Raw genomic sequence first — 27,119 nt, forward strand, 5'->3', positions numbered from 1 at the left:
TTGTAGTTGCTCTCTCACGTAAAGAGCAACTCCACCACCATGCCTGGCTGGCCTGTCTTTCCTGAAAAGGACATAGCCATCCATGACCACATTCCAGCCATGTGAACTGTCCCACCATGTCTTTGTAATTGCCACCAGATCATAATCTCCTGCCCTAACACAGGTTTCTAACTCCTCCTGCTTATTCCCCATGCTGCGTGCATTGGTGTACAGGCATTTCTGAGAGCGAGCTAAGCACACTGACTTCACCCTAGGGGTATGGGGGGCCTCCTGGTCTTCATCAACTGTAGAGTGCTGCCCAATTGATGAAAGTCCAGCCACAACCCCATCCCCCTTTGAGTCCAGGGCCTGTTGCGATAGCAAAAAGAATAATGGTTTTCAACTAAAAGAGAGGAGATGCGTGCTAGAGATGAGGAAGAATTTTTTACAATGAGGGTGGTAGAACACTGACAGAGTTTGCCCAGAGAGGTGGTAGATGCCCCATCCCTGGAGACATTCAAGGCCAGGCTGGACGGGACTCTGGGTAACCTGATCTAGTTGATGTCCTTGTGCATGGCAGGGGGGTTGGACTAGATGACCTGTAAAGGTCTCTTCCAACCTAAATTATTCTATGATTCTTTCTTCAATCAATGCATGTTCACAGGAGCAAAGTCCCACAGTGTGTACCAAGGAACATGTGTCTGGTGAGAAAAATTCACACACACCTTTGTTTCTCAGGTCCATGTCAGAATGAAGAATAATAACCTTGGAGGTTTTTAGGCTGGGTTTTATGAGATAAATGATTGCACCCTGCTGTAACCAAGGCTGTGGTTTGGCTAAGCTACTCCTGCAGGCTGCAGCTCTGGGCAGGCAGCAGCCCTGGGGACACACAGCAGGGAGCCCAGTGAAAGGTGCTGCTCCCACAGATGGTGCTTTCTCAAGAGGAAATGGAAGGACACTGAGGAAAAACACACAGCTGCAAGGTGGAACCGTCCCACTGTATATCACAGACCTCACTTTCTTCTGCGACACAGGACGCATACGACTCTTGTAATCGTTCATCAAACCACCACCAGTTCTTTACAAAATTTTATTTTACCTTGAATGTCAAGCATATTACCAATCTCTGATAGTAGGACAACAGAAAAACACCACATTAGAAAAAGCCACTTATAAAGCATCAGTTAAGTTCAATACAAGACTCTGCCTTAATTTAAGAAATGGATTTTAAATTCTCATGGAAACTGTGCCTTTGCTGTCTAAGTAAAAGCAAGCAATACACCTCATTAGCAAAGCATACAATGAAAATTACACATAGCCTGCTTAAACTGAAAAAGGAAACAGCACAACAAACATTGCAGCTAGTCAGCCAGCAGTTAGACCTTTCTCCTTGTAAACCTGCTTCTTCAATTTGGCAACTGCAGTCCTTGGGGACAAACAGCAAAGGGTGTATAACTTAATACTAATTATGCAGAACTGTTACATTAGGGTTCTGTAAACATTTTTTTAATTTTTATTTTTGTCAAATCATAGCTACAAGCCAGCTATACCATTTTTTGTTCTTTTTTGTTTTCAATGCTATTTTCATATAATGTGAACTACCCACATGGAACGTTTTGACCTTTTGTAGCTAAAAGTACCATCCTCAATAAAACCTTGGCCAATCTTGAACAAGTAGGAGTTATCTACCCTTGCATTTCACCTTGGTTTTAAGTAAAGTGTTGCATGGCAAAATAGGTGATATTATTTCCAAAATAAGTCCAGATATTCCTCTTAATTTATAAAAATCTGATATATTCTTTCGCTCACAGAGCACTTGGAGCTATGACATACAAAATGTACACAAGCCAATGAGATTCACACACATATGAAGTCAAAGCCAGCCACATTCTTTCAATGTCATGTACTGTATATGTCAATTGCATGTGAAAAATTTCACAGTAATTTATACCTGACCAATACCATTAAAGGCCTAATCCTGCCCCCAGTGGCCTGCCCAGCAATTTTGCAAAGGACTTCAGGAGTATGACAGGAAACTTAAATACTAAATAGCAAATATTATAGTTAATTTTATTCCTGTGATTGTTTAAATACACTTGAGATTCAATCAATACAAGTTATAAAAAAATATCGGGGTTTCTTTTCTAAAGGAATGTATAACCTTTGGGATCATTATTTATCATGTTTATTATGTCAGAGGTACTTTTGTTCTTGCTTATGGGATTATTGCTGGTCACCTTCCTGAGACTTGAAAGCCCATAAAAGACAAGCACCATACCTATTCCTCTAAATCATTGTATCACAAATCAATAATTTGGTCCCTTTCTAAATGGGTCTCTCCCCACAATTACACTAAAACATAGTGATGGGTCACAAATTCCAGGGGGTCCAACCGGTCCTGGCATTCCCGGACTGCCGCGATCACCATCTTTACCAGGTGGCCCACGCTCTCCAGGACGTCCTTCTGTACTCATACCTGGAGGACCCTCAGGACCTTAACAACACACAAGAAACAAATACATTTCAAAGGATGTTTATTAAAATGATAAAAAGAACAAGCACTGACCCACAAACCCCCTGCTCTTTGGTGAAGTATGCAGATAAAGAAAACTTCATTTTCTGAAAGACAATTCTTGTTGCAAACTGTTTATATGTTTATATAACCAACATGGTACACTTTTAAGACTTTTTTTTTTTTTTTTTAAAAAGCATGTGGAAAACTCTTTTAATAAAAAAATGTTTTGAAGAGGAAATATAAAAATCAACTTCAGTACACTGTTACACTTTATCATATAATCTGGAACCACCAGGGCATGAGTGAGAGGCCTCCGATTTCTATTAGTTTCTCTGGCTTTGGATCAGGCCCCATTATCTTTTCAAAATGCTCAGCTTTGCACTTTGTATGAATACGTTGCTGCTAGGAAGAACATTTTCCTTCACTAAGCACTGCTTACAAGTCTCCTGATCATAGCAAGGCTCAGTTTTCAGACAATGGCTGACTTCAGGCTCCATCTATCAAGAAACAGCAATCTCAGGTATCAATCTCTACAAGACCTGTCTTATACTAAATAATGTATTCTATGACAACTTAAAAGACATGCAAGAGACAGGCATTAGACATAAAACATATACAATAATTAAGTTGTGTAAAAACTAAGTTTTTCCAAATTATATACATATTTTTTCTAAACCACATTTTTGGAAGTTATTAGCATGCACTCAATCTGCATAGATGAACCAACTCTCACCTGGAGGTCCTGGTGGGCCTTGGATCCCGGGAACCCCAATTCCTTGGTTGCCTTTTGCGCCATTTTTCCCTGGCAGTCCTGTGAATTAGCAAACACATGCACATCTTTGCACACTAAGAATACTTTCATCCAAAGAATTAGGAAGTCAGCATTTGATATACTTATTGAATAAAACATATAATAATTCAAAAGCAAATAATGAGATGTAAAAATAAGCATTTTCTTGTAACCTGCACAGTGTAACTGAGTTCTGAATTATCCTCAGTTCCACTGAATGAAGAGCTGATGTGGCACCTGTTAAGCAGAGAGCCACAAGGAGTTGAAGGAATTGATCATTGGCAATTAAGAAATTTGCTGTCATTGCCTTTCCACTGGCAAAGTTTTTAAGTAGTAGTATGAAGGAAATGTAAGGTATTCACCACAGTCCGTGTGGAATAATGAATGTATAAACGATCTTCCACAACATATGGCAGAATTCATTCTCCACCAAAGGAACACTGAGAGGGGCAAAAGATGTGCTCACTTACACGAGTACAACCCAATTAATTCAGTTTCTTCATAGAAACAGATATCTATTTTTCCAACTCTAACGGAATAGCCAGAACCACTAGTGTCAGCTCCAGAGGAAACCTGCACATTCTCCTATGTGCGATGAAATTATACAAGCACCACAGACAAATCACCCAAACTGAATTTGACATGCTAGGTCACAGTCAATAAATCACAAAGAAAGCAGGTATCTAGCAAATATTTGCCTGTCTACCCTTGGCACATTACTAGTTAGCTGTATTTCACACAGCTTTCCTGATTATTGTGATGCTATAGGAAACACAATTGCTGTTTGGATCAGTTACCAAATCAGGGACTTCACCTAGTCTTTTGGTCCAGTTCCAAACTAAATATACGCATATTTAATCTAAAATCTGCAAATACACCACAGAAATCAGTTGGAATGCTCAGATGGATGAGTTACTTGAAAACATAAACCTTAGCTTGCCTAAAAAGAAACCAGAATGTTTAAGAAAAGCATAAAGGAGTAAAAATCCTTATGAGATAAAAAGAAAAAAAGGATAAAATGCCAGGAAATTATAGGGGGTATAAGGGTGTTGCATGCCAAAAATCAGCCTACAGAGTAGCAGATAGTAAACAGCCAGTGAATAAATACTGTTCTTTAAAATAGCACAAATACAGAAGTTTGGAAGAAAATAAACCAGAAAACATGGAAATACATTGAAAGCCACATATTTGATTTAAAAAAACATCTAAAAGCAGTTAAAAACATATACATAAGACTAAGAACTCTCTAAAAAATGTTTGACTACAGTAGAGCTGAACAGTAGCTATCTTACTGTGTTCTTGTACTCTTATTCTGCCACATGTTCTTCGTAAGCAGTGAAACTTCGACATGGCACCACGTTCTCAGTCACACCTTGTGATGCAAACCCAGCTGTTCCCTTTCTCCACCCTGCAGTAACTCCATTCAAAACCAGAAGCAGAAAATCAAGCCATGAAGGCCATTGGCACCATGACCCGTGCAGACAGTACCTCTTGTCCCACGAGCCCCAGGGCGGCCGGGGATCCCTGTCAGCCCCGGAACACCATCGTTGCCTGGCAGTCCAGGAAACCCTCTGGGGCCTTCAGGGCCTCTTGGACCTGGTGGTCCTGGAAGTCCTGGAGAAGCGCTTTGGGATTGACAGTGGTTACAGCTTTGTAGCCTTCCACTCTGGAGGATGGCAGGCAACTGGGCTGGAAGAATTCAAATAGAAAACTGTTTAGAGTGCTGAAACAACAAAACAGAAAAGTATTGCCCCCTAAGCACTAATACAATCACAGAATCCTCTCTTTAGACAATATGATACGTTTAGGAAACAAAATGGTAGAGCATGGAACCTGTGGTGTGGAAATATATTTTCACACCTGTAGGAAAATCAGTGCTAAATCAGTAATATCAATCTTGCTTCCACGAAAGCATCTTTATAATTATCAGGAAACTTCTTTAGCACTTTAAACAAGGTAAGAAGAGTAAAGAGGTTTTCAAACTTACTTCTCAGTACATCTGAACACACTTGTCGAATAAATTCTTCTGAAAATTCTCGTGCCTGAATTGAACAGAGAACAGTTAATAAAACAGAGAGCATGCATTTGTTTGGGGTTTTTAAAGTACCTAAAATGACAAGTTTGAAGTCCTATACATACAGGTTTTCCATCTGATCCAGGTGGTCCTGGGGGTCCTCTATCTCCTGGCTGACCTCTGAGACCAGGAGGTCCAACCAAGCCCTGGATACCAGATTCTCCTTTTTGCCCATTGATGCCTCGAATGCCTGGATCTCCTTTCTCACCTTTCTGGAAAGAAAACCAACAAAAAGCCAGTCGTATCTTCACAGACCATTTGGAAGTGAGGTAGCACCAAGCAAACACACTCTGAGAAAATTTTCCTTGATACATATGAGATCTCTTTCACTAAAATGTACTGAAGATTTCAGCTTCTTTAGTAACTGCTCCAGATAAAATGACTTGCCAAATATAACTAGAGATAAATTACCTTTACTTTCTAATTAATATAAAACAAAATAGTCATCCTTATTAACATATGGAAGGAAAGGCTTTAGTCACTTTTTCATGAGAATGAGATAATTTGTTATGATACGTTAAAATCCTTAGAAGGCTGGAAAAATGAGAAGTGAAATTCTGGCATCTCTGAAGTTCTTGGCAAACACACTACAACAATCAAGAGTTTTACCCCATGCCTGTAATGCATAAGAAAAGGGAAAAAATAGTTTTATTTCAGTTAGGGGTTTTTTTTGTTTTTTGTGGGGTTTTTTTTGTTTGGTTAGGTTGGTTGGTTTTGTTTGGGGTTTTTTTGTTCCCTTTGGGTTTTGGGCTTTTTTTTTCTGACTTCATTTATTCTCCACATAATTGATAAAACTGTAGCGTATTTGCTTCACTGGAAAAGGTTAAAATAATACTGGAAAATATTTTGATGTATCTTCATCAAAGCAATGGTTCTGCTATGTATGGAGTTGCCTACTGCAATAGTTCATGTGGAATTCCTCTATGCTGCAGCCAACAAAACATCAGTATAATGTAAGCTGGTACATGCTCAAGACTGAAGTTGGTATACTATGTTCGTTCCCTGACGAGTTTTTTTCTTCTATTTTTGCACAGTTTTTGCATAATGCTATCAGGTGCCCCAAAATTTTCTTTAACCCTTTCCAAATATTTTAGATGGAATCCTGGAAACAGTGCAGCAGCATTACTATATATGACAAAACTTATTCGAGCAAATAATGCAAGTTTAAGAGGCACTCAGGCATACAGTCTTCATAGACTTACACTGAATATTTAATTATGGTATGTATATTACTTTGTATCATTCTATATAGTACTTACCAAAATAGTTATATCAGAAAAATTCAAAGCTCTCTGGCTTGGTCTGAATTAATAACAATGTCTAGAGTTCTCCACATGAATAATTAAAAAGTAGCCAGCTTCAAATTCCATTTCTGCTTTCTCAGTTTTATGCAGAGCACTAGCCACTAAATTAAGGCAGGTAGTTTATCCTCTTAGATGAGCCAACAACAGATGTCAGTCAAGTGCCTTAGAGTGCTGCTGGAAAGATGGGCCACCACTAAGATGCCATGCATGAACTGAGCAGCAGTCCATACCCTCTTCCCACTACAAAACTGACTTTTTCCAAGGTTGTAATTGTATTTCATTTTCTTGATACTGTCAACGTGAATTTTGTAGTCATAGAGAATTGATACTATTAGTTACACTTTGTAGATTTGTACTTGTTCATTTCTATATTACACAACTACAAATTTATTTTCATTTAACAGGGTCATCAACGCTCAGAGATAAACATACGCAGCATATGTAGCTGCCTGTGGCTATACTAAAAGCTGTACATGCTGGGATCTGAAAATCATGCTGTTCTTGTAGCTAGAAGTTATTTGTTTTAATTTTAATTACTTTTACAGGTATGGAATATGTTTACATAAAAGACATCTGACTTAAAGTTGATTTATTTGGAACTAAATGTTAAAGGGGTTAGAAAGTTTTAAGAACCATTGAAATACTGGGAAAATGGCATCTGTTGTTGAAAAAACTTAACAGGCAAGAAGCCAGTACAAAAACACCAGGACAGAACTCTGGAAACATCAGCACAACTGCCTGCAGAACGTGCCAAAATGCAAATGAAACTGCTGAGGGAACATTTTCTGCAGTATATCTTGGTCTTGTAATGCTCAGCCACATCACATATGTGGCCTTGTTTGTTGATCCTTGTTATTGGCAAAAAAAAAGGGAAAAAAAAACCAAAACAAAACAGAAGGAAAATACCTCAGTAAGTGCTGAAAATTACAGACTGAAGAAACTTTTCCTTGAGGAGTCGGAATGTAACAAAAGAGAACATATTTCATTAAAAGGGAAAATAAGCCCATTTTATAGGTCTGATAATTAAAAACAATTACATGATTATACTTCAGCGTATTGTATGAATATTATTAAAAGGATTTTTCAGAAGAAATATATTATTACTACGTTTTACAATATTTAAAGAGGCTTTAATCTTTTACCAATTTCAGCAATGATTTAGCAAAACACCTAGAAATCAAGTTGTCATCTTAAGTATTTCATAGAACCACAACAGCATATAGGGCAATTTATATGTTTAAATGCATAATATTATTTAATTATCAGAACTGAGCTTCCAATGAATATGTCCAGCTATTGATATGCAACAATGCTTTACTGAAAAAAGGTTGAACAATGAAATCTCTAAATAAAGTAGAAGGAGAATTCAATCAATGGGACAGAGTGCACCCTGATTTCACTAAACATTGGGATCAATAAAAAATAACTATCAAAGTTAATTTTTCAAATCCTATTTTTAAACAATGTGCAACACAAAGATTAAAAAGTCTGGCCATAAATATATCTACATTAGCCAAAACAAAGGAAAAAAAAAAAAAGATAGGACTTCTAAAAATATCCTGGAGAACAACAAATGAAGTTTCTGGCAGACCAAGGGCATTCCAAGTGGGCTTCCCCTTATGCCCCTCAAGTCTCAGGCTCAGTTGAATTATTCCTGCACAAACTCAGTCACAGAAAGAAATAATTCTGCCCTGCATTTTCTGAGTCAGGCTCAAAGACAGAATTCTCTAAAAAATTATCTTTGTAAAGGCTTCACTATATTCCTTTTCATTAGCTTTGAAATAAAGGCACACAAAGAAATCTCACTGGCAAGACAAATAGTTCAGTTGTGGAATTCCTTGCCACAGACTTTTATGGAAGCTGAAATTACAGTATATCAGCACAGTTCAAAAGGAATTAGGTAAACTCAGGACTGACATTAAATGCAATGGTCTTGATCTCCAGCTTAAATTCCTCTAACTTGTTGACTGCCAAAAAGTGAAGAAAGATCTTCTTTGTGTATCCTGTTGCCTATTATTTGTATCCTGCCCTGCTATTATTGGCTGCTGCTGAACACTATGGATCATCTTGATCAAGTACTCTGTATTCTTTTATGAACTATACTTTTCAATGAACAACAGAATCTCTAGATTTTTTTTTTTCTTTAATTATTTGCTTTCTTCAACTACTGCTTCTTTGTTGTTGTTGTTGTTGGATTTGGTTTTTTTATTCTCTTAAATTATATACTTGACTTTAGCTATTTTTAATATTTCATTTCATTAAATATATATTTCACTATGTCTCTTTTTAACTAATACTTCTTTCTTTTTGATATTTCTTAATTCATTTTTCTTCTGTTGCTTATAGAGATGTGAGTATGGAAACAAGACTATAAACATACATGCTACAGATAACATAATTTGCAGAAACAAATGCAATACTTTTGTAATACTGTATTTATCATTACAAAATACTTACCTCTCCTTGTTCTCCACTTCGTCCTTCTACTCCCTTTAGGAATTAATAGGAAAAAAAAACAGTTGAGTCAAATTACTTGGAATAAAAAATAATATTTTTGTACTTTGTTTTCAAAAATTAATCACAAATGTCAATTTTTACAGATTCTGTGATTGCTATTTGCATAATAAAAACTGCGTATAAAGATGAAAAAAGGTATATCATGGTGAATTAACACCTTAGTAATACCTTCAATACCATATAACAAAAGGATAAGTTGGGAATATATCATACATATTTTAAACCATATATTTTTTTAGTGTACAAGAAGTGCATATAGACAAAACCTTATTCACTCTACAAAAGAGAAAAAAAAATGTGTTCTGGCAAAGGAAATTCCTGATTCTATCTGTTTAATACTGTCTTACTAGACAGAAATCAAGCTCAGAGCCTTTTAAATACAAACTCAGTTTGTAAGCCAGATTTGCATGGTGGCAAACGGTTTTGGTGTCATTTCTGTGAAATGGCTTAATGGCGTTATTGATCGTCAAGTTCCATGGCAAGACACCAGGTTCTTTTACTTTTCTGATATACTCTTATGGACAAGCAAATCTGGATTGTATCCTTGAGAAGTCCTGAAGGCTTTAGAAACCTTGGAAGGATCTAGTGTTGTCTACCAGAAGTACTTAAATGACTGATTTTTTGGTTGCTGACCAAACTAGATTAGCATGGGAAACAATTTTAGACCAAGTCTGCAATTCAGTTGCATCATTCTATCTGAAAAAATGTTTTCTTTCACTATCACTTTGTTTTACCTTATGATTAAAATAATAAATATATGATTTTTTTTTCCATTATTTTCAAAAGGAAAAGCCAGAAAGTTTAACTTGCATAATGTTAGTCTAGGACATTACATTTGGTTAAAACCAATGATGGGCCTTCCAGTTTAAAAAAATGTTTTCAAAATTTATTTTCTCAGCTTTACTACCAGACTGCTGTCAACCTACATACCTCTGAGAGTGATAAACCGAGGCTAACGTACAATCTAGATCTCCTGCCCATGCTCCACTGGAATCTGCTCCTTCTGGCTAGACAGGCAGCTGTTATTGATGTCGCAACTCCAAAAAAAACCAACTACGACTTCCTTCCAAGTCTAGTTCTAGATATGTACCTCTAACAAATACTCCTCTATTTAGACATGACATAGATCATGTAGTTAACAAGTATTTATAAATACTAACAGTTATTTTCTGTGGTATAACAAGATAGCCAACTATGACACAATCAGAATACATTGGCCCAGAGTTAAAAGAAACAACTGGATCTCACTGATTTGCAGCTGAAAAAGGAAACATCTGTAATTTATGAGCACAGAAGATGTCAATAGTGACTCCCAGTATAATCTAGAAGGTAATGAACTACATAAAAGTTTAGCATGGTACACACAAAATCTTAACATCTCAAGCACCACTCTTGTAACCTTTACAAGCCACTTTATGATGTTACCTGCCTTTTATATCACTTATGTTTCATGAAAATTTTCCATAATTAAGAATTTACTAAAATACTGCAGAAAAATGTACTTCTGGCCTGTTTTTCCATATGTAATAGCCCAGGACCACAGAAACATGCAGGTTGGAAGAGACCTCCATGGGTTGAAGTTCCTTTTCAGCACAGACCCAGCTGGAGCAGGCTGCTCAACACCCTGGCCAGACAGGTTTTGTGCTACAATCTCTGTGAGCAGCCTCCTCCGGTGTTTGACCACCCTCAAAGCAAAACGCTTTTCCCATATATCAAATTGGGATTTCCTGCATTCCAACTCATGTCTGTTTTGTCTCATCCTTCCACTGCACAGCCAAGAAAAGTGTGGCTCCATCTTCTCTATATGTGGTGTATTTCTTATTTTTAAAATACTACAGTTGTTTAAGAGATAATTTATATAACTATGTAATCACATTATACATAAATATATTTCACCTGATTCAAAGAATTATCCATGTTGATAGAAGTAATCTTAAAAAATAATATGGACCATGACTCTCTTGAACTGAGATCACTATTTTAACAGTACCTGTAAGCCTGGATTTCCTTGTCTTCCTTTTTCTCCTTTCAGTCCCTTCAGAAAAGAAGCACATTTTTCTTAAAACATACATTTATCTGGGAGACATAATTAAACTATCAAAAATAACACAAGGAAGTAATCCTCAAAATCTCATCCAAACCTAGGCCCAACCAATCTGAAAACTTACTCTTCAAGAGTTCGGAGCAAAAACAGTGCAGAAGGACATAATTTCTACTCCAAATACAGAGGAGCCAAGCAAAGATTTGAATAGAGACATGTGACTCTTCTTTTTCATGAAGGTACTTCCATGACTTTTAGATCACAAGGAGGAGAATCCCACTGTGTCCCACCGCAGGTCATGTCCCAGTCCTGTGGGGCAGTAGCACAGCCCACACCCCTAAGCCCACACCCTCCACACCAAATGTCAACAGGCTGCCCAGCTCCAGAAATTCAACTGGAAATTCATGCTGGGCATATTGGGCAATTTTGCTTGAAGAGGACTTAGGGCTCCTCAAGTAAACCATCTGTGGAGCTTGATCTTAAAAAAAAGCTCCTGAATTAACATCTAAGACTTGTATTAACTGTGTTGCCAGGAGTTTTCTATTAGAAACAAAGTTGATATACCTGGATACCACTTTCACCTTGGTTTCCTTTGTCCCCCTGTAAAATATTGGAAGAAAAGTCTACATTGTAACATGATTAATCTCAAAGACATGCAGTCTGTGTTTTAAATGAACACAGTAAATACAAGAAAAGCATCTAATAGCTTTTATTTATACTGAATGCAAACAAATCACTTTATCCTCATGTACACAAACACAAAAAAAAAGTACAGAAAGTTATACTAAGAAGAGAATCTGTCATAGAAAGAACTATCAAAAAGAAAAGTGTATACTCAGATACCAAGATAAAATTAAAAAATACAACATGATGATGTGGCAAATCCAGCAGGATTTCATCCACTCCGTGTATGGGAGGGAGCACAGAGGATGTAGACAGGGAGGGGAGCAGTATTTCTGACTAGCTGAATTTCATCTGGATGCAAACCATTAAGTATGCTTGCCTTCACCCACAGATAATAGAGTATAAATCATTTCTGTAACACTTCCTATAAACCCATTGAACATAGAAGTTATACATGACACACCAAAGACTAAATTCCACTTCCACCCACTCCTTTTGACTTCCATTGAAATGTTTATAGCAAATAAGCATTAGTGGGGTGACTGGCAATGAGATGGTGCAAATGGTACTTAAAAGGCAGGTATCTAGGTTTATCAAGTTGTCTGAACACCACCTGATTGGCACTGGAGAGAAACAGGCAGCTCTTGAAAACTGTTCAAGCCAACTAATGGTAGTGGTATAAAATACGTAGTCCCAGAATGTTTCTTTCTCAAGTGACTGAAAAGGAAACTTAAGGTTATTGATGATGCCTCCTGCCCTAACTCAGACCTCTTAAATCAGTGTGACTATTTAAAAAGATAAAATGCAAAACTGCATTTAATAATTTAATACAGAAAATAATTCGGATGGAGCTTTTTGGATCTGTTTTGCTAGTATTCTTGCAAGAGTCAAACATGTATGGTTGGTTGGTTTTTAAAAGAGAGAATGTTTAGTTAAATGCTAAACAGTAGTAAAGAGGATATTTTGTTCATGGCAAATATTTTCCTGATTGAAAATCCCAGAACATAAAAGGGTATTTATGCCAGCTGTATCTGGTTGTATTGTATTTGAATGTAAAATCTTTGGTTTGGTTTCAAGTTTTAAAATAAGCTATAGCTGAAAGGCTCCACTTTTACTGTCAGATGCACTTTTTCCTGAATAATTCAAGAGTTTGTCATACATATGAATTGTAACTCCAGTTAAACAAGAAATACATATTGTGCCGTGTATCTTGATATAAAATGGATAATGACTTATACAGAACTGTCTTCAATTTAAAATGTACAGAGGTTCCACAAATCTTAACAAAATCTCCCTTCTTAAAATTAGTATTACTGTCTTGGCACATGTGCCTTACAAGATCCTCAGATACTGAAACTGAATATATGGTGATAATGAAACGAATTAAGCTATTGGTTTGACTCAAGTCACTCTTCCACTGGGCTTCAGAATATTTTGAAAGACTTAAGCCAGGAAATCTTTGTCTTTATGTGCTCTCGAAATCACTGGTTTGAAATTGGTCAGAAGACTCATTTTTCTACATCTTGTCTTGGAAAATAGGACTCAGGTTCCATTACATTTAGCTCAGATAACCTCATCTAAATTTGGATCAGCCTCTAGTTTGTCTTGACCAGGGACCTGCTTCAGATGCTTTAAGACGCACCAGGCAACCCAAGGCATCCCCATATGTGCCTACTGACATGTGAAATACTCTAGCATAGGTAAGACTTCCATACATGACTGGCATATATGACACTGGACATACCTGAAACTCGTGAGCTTCTGAAGCAGAAGCTGAAGTCTGGTGGAATACCTCTGCATGGGATTTTCATACAACTTTATATATAACACCCCCCTTCTTACTTACTGCTTCATTACCCTTCAACCTTTCTTTCCATGGTGAAGTACCTGATGAAGCTCTTCTTTCTGTAATGAGTTTATATGAAGAGCTTCATCCTTCAAAAGGTGGTCCTCTACACTGCTGGTAACACTGCATAGATGCAGTATCATATTTTACTAACTGCACCTTTCTACCTGACATCTTACGTGAACTTCCTTTGCTTTTACAGGATTTCTTGTTTGTTATGAAATCCATAATTTGAATACATAATGGAAGAATCTTCACCCTAGTTGAGACTCCAATATTTCCCAGGAAACATTGCTAGATTTCCAAAACAAGTGTCAGATATATTACCTAAAGACAATTTATTTCTATATAAATTTTTCTACACATTCAAAATTGAAGTTATTATTAAATCAGTTGAAATACAATTGAAAGTTTGAATTAACCTACTAATTTAGTTTGCTCATTTAATTAATTTAAAAGTAACATTACATTTTAAAATTTAAAAGATAGTAAATATAGCAACATTTTTAGCCTCTACAACTTGTTGCTTGAATAAATATTAGTTTGAATAGCTACAGATAAAGCTTGTTAGCTATAGTAAACTATATCCTAAAGAAACAAGTGAATGTTGTTTTGCAGAGTCCGTGGGGCTGGTGCCTGGCATGGCAGGCAGGGGGAGGACATCGCCCTGTCACCTGCACAGCTGGGGGCTCAGGTTTTGTGTGGCCACCTTTGGATCCTCAAAGATTCGACGAGTCTGTTACTCATATTATTTTGAAGGGTGTTTACAAGAAACAGTGAGGTAGCACTTGGTAAAAGACATAAGATTAAATAACTATAGAATCATGGATATAACATTATGTATGTACTATAATTCATAACGGAAATTTCATTAATACCTATGTCATAGAATTTTTTGTTAACAGTTTCTCCATTTTGGCCATTCTCTCTTCCCTATCAAAAAATGATTGTTATTTCTAAAGAATAGGCCTTCCAAAATATACCAACTATTCTCTAGTAATAATGATGTATTAGAGAAAAAGTATTTCCTTTAATAGTGATCACTTATAAGAAAGGCATTTCCAATGCATTTGCCAATGCCGCAATTAATGTAAAACTGGGAAAAATACTTACCTTTATACCCTGGGTACCAGGAATGCCTGGGTAACCTGGTTCACCTGGGGCACCCGGTACTCCTAGATCTCCCTGAGTAATAAAATAGCTCTGTGTCAGAGATGTGCTGTGTGTAAAAACATAGAATGCATGTTTTCTCAAGGTCACACGCTTTGGCTATGATATTTTGAAATTTTACAACTGAGGATGACTGAAATATCTGGAGAATTTGTGAAGAGATGTTGAATACAGAGCAGCCACAAAAGGGACTCCTAATTCTTAACCTCAGTTTTCCAGTATCTAACTTTTTAATTGCCTTTTAATATAGTTGATATTGATTTTTCAAAATTACACAAATAAAACTACCTGAAGCAATGGCAATGTTTGCACGTTTGAACTGCATGAACAGCTGACTTATATTGCCTAAAATCTAGTATAAAATTAATAAGAATAAGCCATCAAATGGATTCTGACACAATTTTCTGTTAACTACCGTTTTCTGTTGAAACAAACTGCCTTGTAGCTAATAATGGAAAATCAGTGAATCATGGAAAAGTAGATCTATCCCTTCTTTAACTAGAATGTTTCCAGATTCATACTTACCTTGGCTCCTGATGATCCTGGTTTTCCCTGTATTCCAGGTTCGCCTTTATCACCCTACGGAACAATATAAGAGTGTGGATGATACATCAATGTTTTGTCACATATGGTATGACTAGGAAACATAAACAGACACTGCTGGGAAATTAGGTCTTAAAAAGAGGTACAGGAAACCTGAAGTTTCAGTTTTCTCTGAGGAAAGGTGAGATACTGATGACAAACTGGGATCCGTCAGCCTCTGCTCACCTGTCCCATTCCCACCTGACTGCCTGCCCTTGCCCAGTCATACCATGTCTGTGTGGAATGACTTCACATCTCCACCATCTTATTTAATAAAACTCTGAGAATCCTCTGGATCTGAATCAAAGTATTTATGTATGTTTGGGGTTTTATTTTAGCCTATGGAATTAGGCATATATTCAGCATGACGATTTTCACTAAAATCTAAGAATTATTGATAACTTCATGATGCTCTTCTGCAAGAATGAACTTATTAAGAATGATTCTGTAGGAATCAGCTTATATTCTGAATGAGAGACAAACGTGCAAGACAAAAGCACATTTCACAAATAAAAATTAAGCTAATAAATTGTCAGAGGCATTAAATGTTCTTGACCATAGCAAATACTGACCATTTTAAAAAATGTTACTTTCAGTACACGATTTCAAATAAATACATATGTACTTTTGAATACAAAATAATGTATGGGTGAAAATTAATCTAAAAGTAAATACAAAGTTCAGGAAATTTATTCTATATTCTGAAATATTCGCTAGGACACACAATCCAGTGCTTACTAGCCAAAACTCATCTCGGATTAAATTAAAAGGTTACACTAACAGATCTGGATTTATAGTATCTATTTTTGTTTCTGAGAGTTTGGGTCAAATTGATTCTTGCTGTAGTTGCAGTGCAATCAATAAAGTTACATCTGAAATAGATTTGGCTCCTTGGCTGGAAAAAAGCAGCACGTAACGTTATTTAACACAATTAAAATATAAATAAATGTAACATGGGCAGAAAGTTCTGATGTATACTGAGAATTGTCTGGCTCCCAGCATTGCAGAACATTTTCCAGGACTGTGCAGCTGAAACAAAGTCTCATCACCATTTCTGCAATTGATCCAAACCTCATGGGATTACAGGCACTATTTACCGGGCTATATTAAACTCTCTTGAGACTGAACTATCATATAAGGTAGTACAGGAAAATCACCCAGCTATTTACCAATATTCAATATAGTAAAAAAATAGCTGCAAAATCCTGGAATTTTGTCATCTATAAAGCAGCCTTTTATTAAAGTCACAAGTGAATTAACACAAATACTCACCTTAGGCCCAGGAGCTCCAGGTAGACCAAATGAGCCTTCTGGTCCCATCAAACCCTATTTATTTTCAAAAAAGGCAAAGACATTTCTGTAATAAGCTAAAGGAATAATTGCTTCAGTGCAGTGTATTAGTATTATCAGTATTATATTTCTATAGTTAAATAGACAGAAATATAATATCTTTCATCATATTACTATAAAGGTTTTAGCTCTGATACAGCACAGTGGATTATTTAGATCTTCTACGGCCTAAGGAAGGGCTACTGTGCAATGGAGAAAAAAAAAAATCAGGAAAAAAGTGCAATGCTGCCACAAAATACTTCTGAGAGAAAAGATTCTGCAACTCAAAACCCAATCAGTGTGATCTAATCTTTGACATATCTTAGTATGTCCTTAGCTAAAATTGAAAGTGACACAAGTGTTTCCTATTTTCCATTTAGGGTTCCCCAAACCAGCAAAAGTGTATGTGGTATTCTATAATTCTCTGTCTTCTTTCTAACTATGTGTCTCTCTAAGGTTTCCATGCCTTGAGTCCTTTGGCAAATTTTGTGGAGATTGACTGTGAGCAGTTACCTTTGGGGCCCAACCTTTGCATCTTCAGGACTGAACTGTTTATTCAAGAATCCAAGAACTTCTGCCATGTCAGATGGTGACACTTCAGCACATGTACAAAGTCAGAGCTGTGCCAAAGCTGTCCCTTGGATTCCTCTCATGGAAAGGTGTTGGTAAAGGCATATTTAGTTGTCTTTGTTCCATACATAAACTAAGAGCTAAAGGGTGTCAAACCATCAAATTGCTGGCTTTCTTAATTTCTGTTTAAAGCTACTCTCAAGTATATATTAGAAAAGAAATATTTTTTTAAAATCACACTTTCCAAGAAGGAATTCCTATTTAGAGTATTTTCCACATCTGGTATTAATCTGTGTCTTTCTCACAATTTCATCTAACTTCTATTTGACTCTAGAGCTGCATGCATCAATAAAAACAATATATTATTATTGTTTCATTTGGACTTGCATACATACTCTGAAATATGATCTGCTACAAGAGCATACTTAAGACACAGCATAAAATAAAAGCATAACAATACAGAAAGTCAAACAATTAAATAAATCCTGAAATCTAACTTGTGAGAGATGTTTTATCAATTATTCTAATTGACAGTATTTCCAAAAACTGCAGTTATCATTATTTTATCTTTGCTTTCATAGAGATAAAAACAACCACCTTCCATTTATTACTACTGTTGGGAACTACCCAGTTCAACGACACTATCTCAGCTTTCCTTCAAAAGTTACATGTGATCAAAAATAAATGTATGTCTACAGCAATTTGTTAAAGGGATTGCAACTCAGTTTAGCCAAAAAAATATTAACTTTCTCTGCTATAATTAAAAGGATGGCTTTGTTTTTGCAGATGCAGAGAAAATTCAGAATATTTGGAATACGAAGTAATTCTTTGTAGCCAGGGTTTTCAGCATTTCTTCAGTTTTCCGGTATTTCACCTGTGCTTTACTGTTAACTGAGGCAGCACAGATTAACTCAGGTTTCTTTCCTGCTGTGTTGTGAGAAAGTACTGGTCACCAAAACTTTCCAGCAATAAACATAGCAACTTGCTCTTTGGGCTACAGACACTGGTCTGTAAATACAAATAAATGGTATCACGAGACTAAAATGTGAGTAATTTTGCTGCCAGTTTTCCTCTGTCTCAGACTTTTCCCGTTCAATCAATTGCACATGAAAATTCTTCTATTAAACTTCTAAGAAAACTTCTACTAAACTTCAAAAATAGCTAAGAACGTCATACATCAAATGACTTTCAACACTTTCCTGAACTCTGAAGATTAGATCTGCTTGTTCTAACACAAAAAATCAGTCATTCTATCAAAGATGATGCAGCTAATCTAGCGTAACCTATTGTTTGGTAAATAGAGGTTTGCCCTATGCCACTTCTTTCATTATTTTGGAATAGAAATTACCAATTCCTCTCTAGCCAGAGTGAAGTTTCTGAGGTCTGCTTCCACTCACAACCTAAAAGGTGGTGTATTCCCATTAACCATTTGTTTATGGCCTATACTCAGTGTCAGCTTTCTTACTGCAAGTGTAAAAACTATTAATTTGGTTTTGAAACTTAACCTTGATTATATTAACAGTGTTAATTCACTTGCACATCAGGGCTGCTTCACTTTTTCTCTTTTTATTTACAGAGCAAACCACATTTTTTGATTTTCATTTCACTACAAGGCTTAATTCAATTTGTCTTTCTAAAATAAAATTTCATGTTATCTACTGACACCCTCACTTCTGAAATACAGCTCTCTTTCATTATGTGATATTTTTTGCATTCCTTGAAGGCTACCTTCCTTTTCCAAAAAACACTGTGAAATCATTATTTCTCTTCTCCTCAGATTCCTATTCTGTGCTCACTACAAGCATGTTAATCAGTAGAGAAAAGCAAGCACAAGTTTGGGAAGGGATGAGAAATGTTAGCAAGGGTTTTCTGGCTCCTTGTACATCACCACCTCAGTGTAGCCTTGTGTTTCAAGTCACGTAACATGCTGAGAGTTTAACCCCTACCAACTCCCTACCCCATCACATCTAGTTTATGCCCAACACCCGTCCATGGATTACAGAAGTGCTTAAATGATCATCATAAATGTCCCTCAGTCATTTTTATCTTATAGAAGCTCAAAATACCATGTGTACAGAAGAGTTTGTTTTGGTTTGTTTTTATCAGATATATGTATATATCCATGGTGATCTGCAAACATATACTAGAGAAGGCACATCAGAAAATACGTTTAGCATAACTAAAGGTCAGGCATATGTCTGCAGGAAAGGGAGAAATAAAACCCAGTTGTCCTGGCTTCTTTTCTGGCACTTTAATTACTAGGTTATATTTAACATATTTCATTTAAAAAATTACAGGAAGATGACTACATGAAATCAGTACGCTGTAAGAAGAAAACTTTCAGATGCAATATAGCAAAAGCTTGAGAACACTATCCATTAACTATGGCATGTAAAATTAAAAGAGAAGAGCACGTCCTGAACAAAAATAAAGAACAATTCAAGGACATGAAATGTACTGTTACTCCTCCGTTTTCCAGAGCTGACACTATTTATGTGGCAGATATATTAATAAATTTCTGATGTTGGCACTGTAATAGGGATACTTATTACTGAAGAACTTGTTACTGAAGAATTTTCCCAAGGTATTAATAGACCATCCACAAGCTTTCCATCTGTTTTTTCTGGAACAAACATATCCAGTGTGACTAATACAAGGAAAATCCCACTATCTTTTCTGGTTGAAATTCCCTAATGCCATATAATGCATTCAACTATTCCATGCATCAATTTTCTACTTATTTTATCAGGTGACAAAAGATACATTAAATGAGTTGACAGGAAAAAATAAATAATTTTCAAGTGTACCAAGAACCAGATGTTATTTATCTAAATAAAATTTTAAGGAAACATGGTAGGTGAGTTACTTGAATAAATATGTACACTTTGGAATCCCACAAGGTTTTATTACAGCTGTTGATACAGGCTTCCCTTCGGCATTTTGTTCGGCTTTGCTCAAAAAGAAACAGAAAATAAATTTCCCACGATAGGCAATAAAAATGATTAGAGGCACAGGTGAGACAACAAGTCTGCATGTGTTAACTACGAGTACGGACATTTGAAGTCCCAGTTCAGGCAAGATTTCTTTCAAATGTGGTCTAAATTATGGCAATCAGGAAATTTATTATTTCCAGAAAAGACCTTTAGGTGTCTGAAAAAGTCTTTTAAGTTCATGTATTCACTTTATACAAAAGGGCTTTTGACAGCTGTGTTGTAGTGGTCATGTCTGTGGTAGAGTCAGGGAAGGAGGAGCTGCTCGGTGGGTGCAGGATTGCTGTATATTTGTGCAGGAAATTATGAATGTATTGGGTGACAGAGTAGCCCAGAATTTGTAAAACCTAAAACTAGTTTCAATCTTTCTTTTCAACCAGGGCTGCACTGGTTTCAGTTGATCATATATTTTATTAAGGAACTGCGAGCAAGGAAAAAGACGTGAGCTCTTCAATACATTTCTAGACATTTGTATGCCTACATATCACCTTTGTTATCTGGAAACCAAAGGCAAGTATTTTTAAACCAAGCACTATTACAAGAGCAAGTTTAGGGCTCTCTCCTTTGTCTGTGGTTATCTACAGGAATATAGTAGAAAGTACAAACTACATCCTTAGTTTTGAATTTTCTTTGACGAAAACAAATGATACAGTGAAAAATTAAGAAGAGAAACAGGAAAGATTATGAGATCTGTGGGCTGTACAACTTTGAAAAGTCTGTTTACAGTTTAATAACATCCTCAGCTTCTTCAAGTGATAGTAAACATATTCATTTGGATTTCACATGACTAAGCAATACTCAACAATCAGAGAATCCTAAAGTTAAAACCAAAGAGTCCTCTGTGGACTCAACGATCTCAACGTCATTCTGATACATGCACAATCACAGCAAATAGCTTGTTTATTATGCTAAACCATGTATGCTCAGGAAAGTTAGAAGCATTTTAGTCAGCAAATAATATAAAATTTATCAGCAAAGAAGGTTAAATATCTCAGGCACAAAACAAAAACTACAAAAAGACACAGTAACAGTGAGGATGATTAATAGTGGAACATTGTCGAATTTTTCAATAAAAAAGCATCATAAATAAGCTGTTTGCTGTGATTGTACATGTATCAGAATGATGCTGAGATTGTTGATTTCACAGAGGACTCTTTCATCCTTACTTTAGGATTGTCTGATTGTTGAGTATTGCTTAGTCATGTGAAATTATTTTTTAAGGCAGCATATGTTCAACCAGTGATGAGGTTCCTACTAATAAATGCAAGATCTCTAACCAGTTTTAAGCAGCTGTCCCTTTTAATTTTAAAATGTGGGGTTTTTTTAAGTCTATATATACTTGCAACAATTTTCAAAACCATTATTTTACTACTGTGATTTCTAAAGGATTATAAAGAAGACAGAAATCACCCTATTTAGACAGTATCAAAGATGTGGCAAGTAGGCCTGTCCAAAAACAATGAATTATTTTACATTTCCTACATTCTAAAATAAAAATCTCTCTTTAAGCATTTTGGGAATTCAGTGATCACAGCTATTCTCCCAGTCTTTTTCAAAAGAGCACTATCACAAAAGCATAATGAAATTCATCTTCAGAAATCCATTGTATACTATGACAATATATAATTTGGTCTTAACTTTCACAATAAATTGATTGAGTACTTTCAAAGTTAATTAATTCAGAGAGTAAATTCCGACTAAAGTGTTTGCTGGATTTGTTTACCAAATGTGCAGTCAGGAAATCAATTTTAAAATAAAAGTGGGTATATAATATTTTGAGGGGAAATCAGAGATCAGACTTAGTCTGTTCATAAATGCTACCCTGAAAATGCTAGGTTGCTACTGTATTTTCCATTTCTTGCTTATAACAATTAGAGAACAACAGCATAAGAATTATTTGTTCACAATAACATAATTTTACAAACTTACAGTATCCCCTGTTGACCCTTTTGCTCCTGGTTGACCCGGTGGTCCAATTTCACCCTATATGTTTTACATAAAGAGAAGAGTTCTGTGATTAATGCATGTATAGTTAACAAATTTGTTAAATAATTTTTTTAAATTATGCATATTTACTTAGGAGTATTTATCAAAGAATTATGACACTAACTTTTTTATTTTTAAATTATTCATTCCTTCTGGACTAGTAGAAATAAAACCTAATGAGAGATTTTCAAACATGCCATGAAGAATGCACAGCAGGTCTTCCTCCATTTGCAGCAAGGTTTGATGTCCTAAATCCCCACTATGAAAACTCTCCTCTCAGCACAGACTGAACTCTTACTTTGGAGTGGGTATACATATGCACAGGTTTTAACTGTGTTAAATTACTAATAATACCTTCTGTCCTTTTGCTCCTTGATTTCCAGGGATTCCAGGAATTCCCTGAGGGGAAAAAAAGAAAAACTTTTACATATATGGAATAATTTCTCCAGAAAATAATACATAACCCTCCCATGTCCTCATAAATTTAACATTTGGCATGTGATTGCGGTTCAAAATATGGGCAGGAAATAAACAATTAAAAACAAACAAATAAACAAAACCCAACAACACGTAAGAGCAAAGACCTTCAGCTGGAAATATGAAAACTACTTCATTTGGGGATACAATGGAACATGAATTTTCAGTCACTCCCCAGCGCTTTCATGTCAGGAGCCCATGTCCACCGCTGGGCAGGCTCCTGTGCTCCCATTGCCCACCGAGGGCTCAGTGTTGTCGTGAAAATCCCAGCTAACACGAGGAAAGAAACCACTTCTGATTGTCCATAAGATTTCCCACATAGAGCACATCTTCCTCCAGCACAAGTCCTGGTCAACAGCACCATGAGTATGATGAGTCTTGTTTTCCCATCTAAAATACAGTGATTCTAACAGAAGAGACAGCCATAATTTCAGATACGCTAGCTTCCACCTCCCTAAATACTTGAAGACCTCTGTCATTTCCTTAGCATCATTGCTCATCTAGCTCTACTATGGATCTCCACAGTTTTCTTATAGTGAATATTTAATTGAATTCAGTTTTAAAACAAAACTCCATATATGCTTAAAAGTGTAGTCTACATTAAGTTAATTTAAAAAAAGAAAACTTTTTTTTTTTCTAAAACTACTCAAATTTATTGGACAAAGTGTTCTTGCACCACCATTAATCTGCAACAAGAATTTGGTTTACAGAGTACATTTTAATCTAAGATTGAAAATTAATATGCTGCAGTGAAAACAAGATCGTTTTAGACATCACCAAAATAAATGCAGTCTGTGGGAAGAAAAAAAAAACAACATGAATTTAACAACCAGGAATAACATGATAGTTTCCATATGGATTACAGCTGTGCAACTCAGGCTTGGAAAAGATAGCTCCATTGTTTTGCAGTTTACACCCAGCTTCTAGTTAATAATGATCCCACCAAGCAGAAACAGTTCATTGGTCAAAAGTACATGAGCAAACTATGACATCCTGAGCATGTTAGAGATCATCAAAATTCCAATATATCTATTATTAAAAGAAGAGAGTGACGAATATAATAAAAACAACTGGAAAACAATGCCTCAACCCCAAGCCTTCTCTTCACATTGTGTAACATAAGTCCTCTTGCTAAACTTTAGTCCGAAACCACCTTGGATCTTTTGTACAAATAAAATAATGGGAAATAGGGCATATTTATTACCCCATTTAGGAACTTCCAGACCTGTCCATGAGTTCTCGGTATAATTATTTAACTGTTAATTTCTGTAGCTCTTAAATAAAACTAAAGGACATCTGTACCTGTAATATAAAATACAATTTCATGCATGCTGAAAAAAACTCCTAATAGGCAGCAACCTTCTCATACGGAATGATATACCAAAGCTTTCCACGGTTACATTTCTATGCTATTTGCATGGCTGAGAGAAGACAGTTCCACACACTTATCCAACACCATGAATGATTGACCATTATATCAGCAAGCCTAAAAGAAGAAACACAAGCTCCTGCTGAGCTGTGTTGAACTTTCTTGGCTAAGAGAAATCACTGATATGAGACATTTAACTTTACCTTTATATCAGTGGCAAAGTAGGATAAAACTCAAAGAACAACTATAAAACTAAGTCATATTTCCTTTTCCCCCCCCTCCTTTTTTTACTTCTAATTGACTCTGCACTACTGAAGCACATGGAACTCAGGTTCTTACTTCAGTGGGAGTTGGTCCAGACCCTTAAAATTCTCTTATGGCTCATTGATATTCACTCAGCTAAGACTGAATCTATCACCTATGCTAATGTGAGTGATTCCCAGAGTACACAGGATGGAGATTTTCAGTTTTTCTCCACATGCCAGTTGGCACAGAAAAAGGAAAATGAAGTGGCTAATTTGGTCATAAAGAATGAGTTTTTCCCATGAGAGTTGTTTTTCTGTATAGCTTCCATGGTTCAGCAATTACAAAAACTAATTTCTGTAGGATCAGCTCCAGCATGCCTAAAAAACTAAATCTGTTTTCCTTCCCATTATCTATTGCCAATCTATTACTTCCTTTTATACAGATAATCCCTGGTTATGCCAGTTACAATTATTTGCACTGTCCCAGAAGAAAAGGTAGTTTAGATATCATGAGTTTCTTTGCTAACTTCCAGGACAAAAGTCAAACCAAGCTTTGAAAATGTGTCTTGCTCCTAAACAGAGATTTCACACACAGAATCTAAGCATTTTTTTGTCCACCATGAGTAATACGGCACTTTTAATAGGAAGTTATGTTTAATAGGGTGACATAACACTAATTAAACTATCAAAGAAACCTTACTCTAATTATTAAAAAAATGTATTCTCACTTTAAAGCATGAGGTGGAGCAACTAGTTTTACTCCATTTGTAAGATAAAAATGTAATTTTTGTGAAGAGCATATTGTAACTAAAATTATCACAAACGTCTGTGTTTAATCAAAACTTAACACGAAACAGATTTATCATGCAATTTTTCTGCCATTAAGGGAAACACAATGTTTGGAAGTAGTACAAATAGGAAAACTGCCACCCACTGGGAGTAACAGAATCAATGCTATGGAATAATTTGTGATTAACTGGCCTACAGAAAAAATTGCCTTTGGGGATGTCCTTTGCAAAGCCACCAAGCAACATTTTGTTCATATGAAATAAGAAAAAGGGGTTGTAACTCCAGATTTTATTTTCTTTGTCTTTCCAGATAACTAAGCCAGGTCAATGGAGGAGTTAGCTTTAGTTGATGAGGACTGGGTTAGGGAGCAATTAAATAGTCTGGACATCCATAAATCCATGGGTCCAGATGGGATGCATCCACGGGTGCTGAGGGAGCTGGCTGAAGTCACTGCTAGACCACTCTCCATCATCTTTGCCAAGTCTTGGGAAACGGGAGAGGTGCCTGAGGACTGGAGGAAAGCAAATGTCGCTGCAGGCTTCAAAAAGGGCAGGAGGGAGGACCCGGGTAATTATAGACCGGTCACCCTCACCTCTGTCCCTGGGAAAGTAACGGAACAGCTTATCCTTGGTGCCATCTCAAGGCATATCAAGGATAAGAGGGTTATTAGGGGCAGTCAGCATGGCTTTACCAAGGGTAAGTCATGCTTGACCAACCTCATAGCCTCTTATGAGAATGTAACAAGGTGGATGGATGATGGCAGAGCGGTGGATGTGGTCTACCTTGACTTCAGTAAAGCCTTTGACACAGTCTCCCACAGCATCCTCACAGCTAAGTTGAGGAGGTGTGGTCTGGACAATAGAGTAGTGAGGTGGGTTGCAAACTGGCTTAACGAGAGAAGCCAGAGAGTTGTGGTCAATGGGGCGGAGTCTAGCTGGAGGCCAGTATCTAGTGGAGTGCCTCAGGGGGATTAGACTAGATGATCTTTTGAGGTCCCTTCCAATCCCAAACATACTGTGATACTGTGAACTTATTTTATATGGTTTGTATTTATCATATATGCAGTTGCACTACCAATACAACATAGCATTACATTGCTAGCCAGAATAGCTAAAAATCAAAGCATCTACTGTGCTTTAGTGATTTCCATGCTTACATGAGTTGGACCATCTTACATTTTTGAATTGGTTAATTTGTTCACCCTCTTCTTTTACAGCAAATTTCACGTAAGCTTTATTCAGTGCTTTTTCATATTTAAAAGCGAAGTTTATTGCAAGCCTTACCACTGCCTTCATTCTTTCAGTATCACCAATCTGACCTTCTCAATTAACTTCTTTTCATTCAAATGCCTTCCTCCTTCCTGTGACATTTTCCCTTAAATGAGAAGTCTTCACTTACCCCATAGAAGTCTGTAATATTATTCATTGTTTTATCCTTAATCAGCAAGTGCTATAGTAACATCAAATTTAAAGCTAGCAAGACAGCCTAGTAAACTTTATTCATAATTTTAAAAACAAGTCTGTTCTTAAGATTCTCAGCTGCATTTTTATCACACACTGCTGAGTTTGTGCCTAAAAACTAATGTGTTCAGGTATCAATCTGGCAGCTAACCAATATCTCTTATCTATTGAGACAATGCTGTCCTTACCCTTTACTCAGCCTCCTTTGCCTGTTTAATCATTTATCTTCCACTCTGTGTTACTCATGTGTATCTAGAAGCCTGTCAGCCTTCTAAGCTCTTGTCACAGACCTGGAGAGGCTTTGCAGGGTACTCCCAGGACATCAAGTGACACTTGAATGCAGTTTAGGTAACTGAAATAATATCTGGTGTCACCAAAGGTGCTGTAGGTTAGCTGTTCCACCCTTTGAGAAAGATGTCAGCCTGTTCTAAGAACTGTGTCGTACATGCCAGATGTTGCAGT

General features: G+C 36.4%; 1 protein-coding gene across 2 annotated transcripts in view; it reads right to left on the bottom strand.

Moving 5' to 3' along the window:
- Positions 1 to 2,285: 2,285 nt before the first annotated feature.
- COL21A1 (collagen type XXI alpha 1 chain) overlaps positions 2,286 to 27,119 on the bottom strand; it is a gene marked incomplete at both ends in the record, with an annotated part of 78,855 nt that continues 54,021 nt past the window's right edge. For both annotated transcript variants that reach the window (XM_080342318.1, XM_080342317.1), the window contains 13 exons: positions 2,286 to 2,473; positions 3,228 to 3,305; positions 4,773 to 4,973; positions 5,272 to 5,326; positions 5,424 to 5,570; positions 9,120 to 9,152; positions 11,170 to 11,214; positions 11,785 to 11,820; positions 14,804 to 14,875; positions 15,386 to 15,439; positions 16,715 to 16,768; positions 22,261 to 22,314; positions 22,672 to 22,716. In XM_080342318.1, the coding sequence (XP_080198444.1) occupies positions 2,286 to 2,473; positions 3,228 to 3,305; positions 4,773 to 4,973; positions 5,272 to 5,326; positions 5,424 to 5,570; positions 9,120 to 9,152; positions 11,170 to 11,214; positions 11,785 to 11,820; positions 14,804 to 14,875; positions 15,386 to 15,439; positions 16,715 to 16,768; positions 22,261 to 22,314; positions 22,672 to 22,716 (1,062 nt within the window). The remainder of the gene's footprint in view (positions 2,474 to 3,227; positions 3,306 to 4,772; positions 4,974 to 5,271; positions 5,327 to 5,423; positions 5,571 to 9,119; positions 9,153 to 11,169; positions 11,215 to 11,784; positions 11,821 to 14,803; positions 14,876 to 15,385; positions 15,440 to 16,714; positions 16,769 to 22,260; positions 22,315 to 22,671; positions 22,717 to 27,119) is intronic.

The sequence above is a fragment of the Nesoenas mayeri genome, assembly GCF_963082525.1.
Source record: "Nesoenas mayeri genome assembly, chromosome: 3".
In the NCBI taxonomy this organism is placed as follows: Eukaryota; Metazoa; Chordata; class Aves; order Columbiformes; family Columbidae; genus Nesoenas; species Nesoenas mayeri.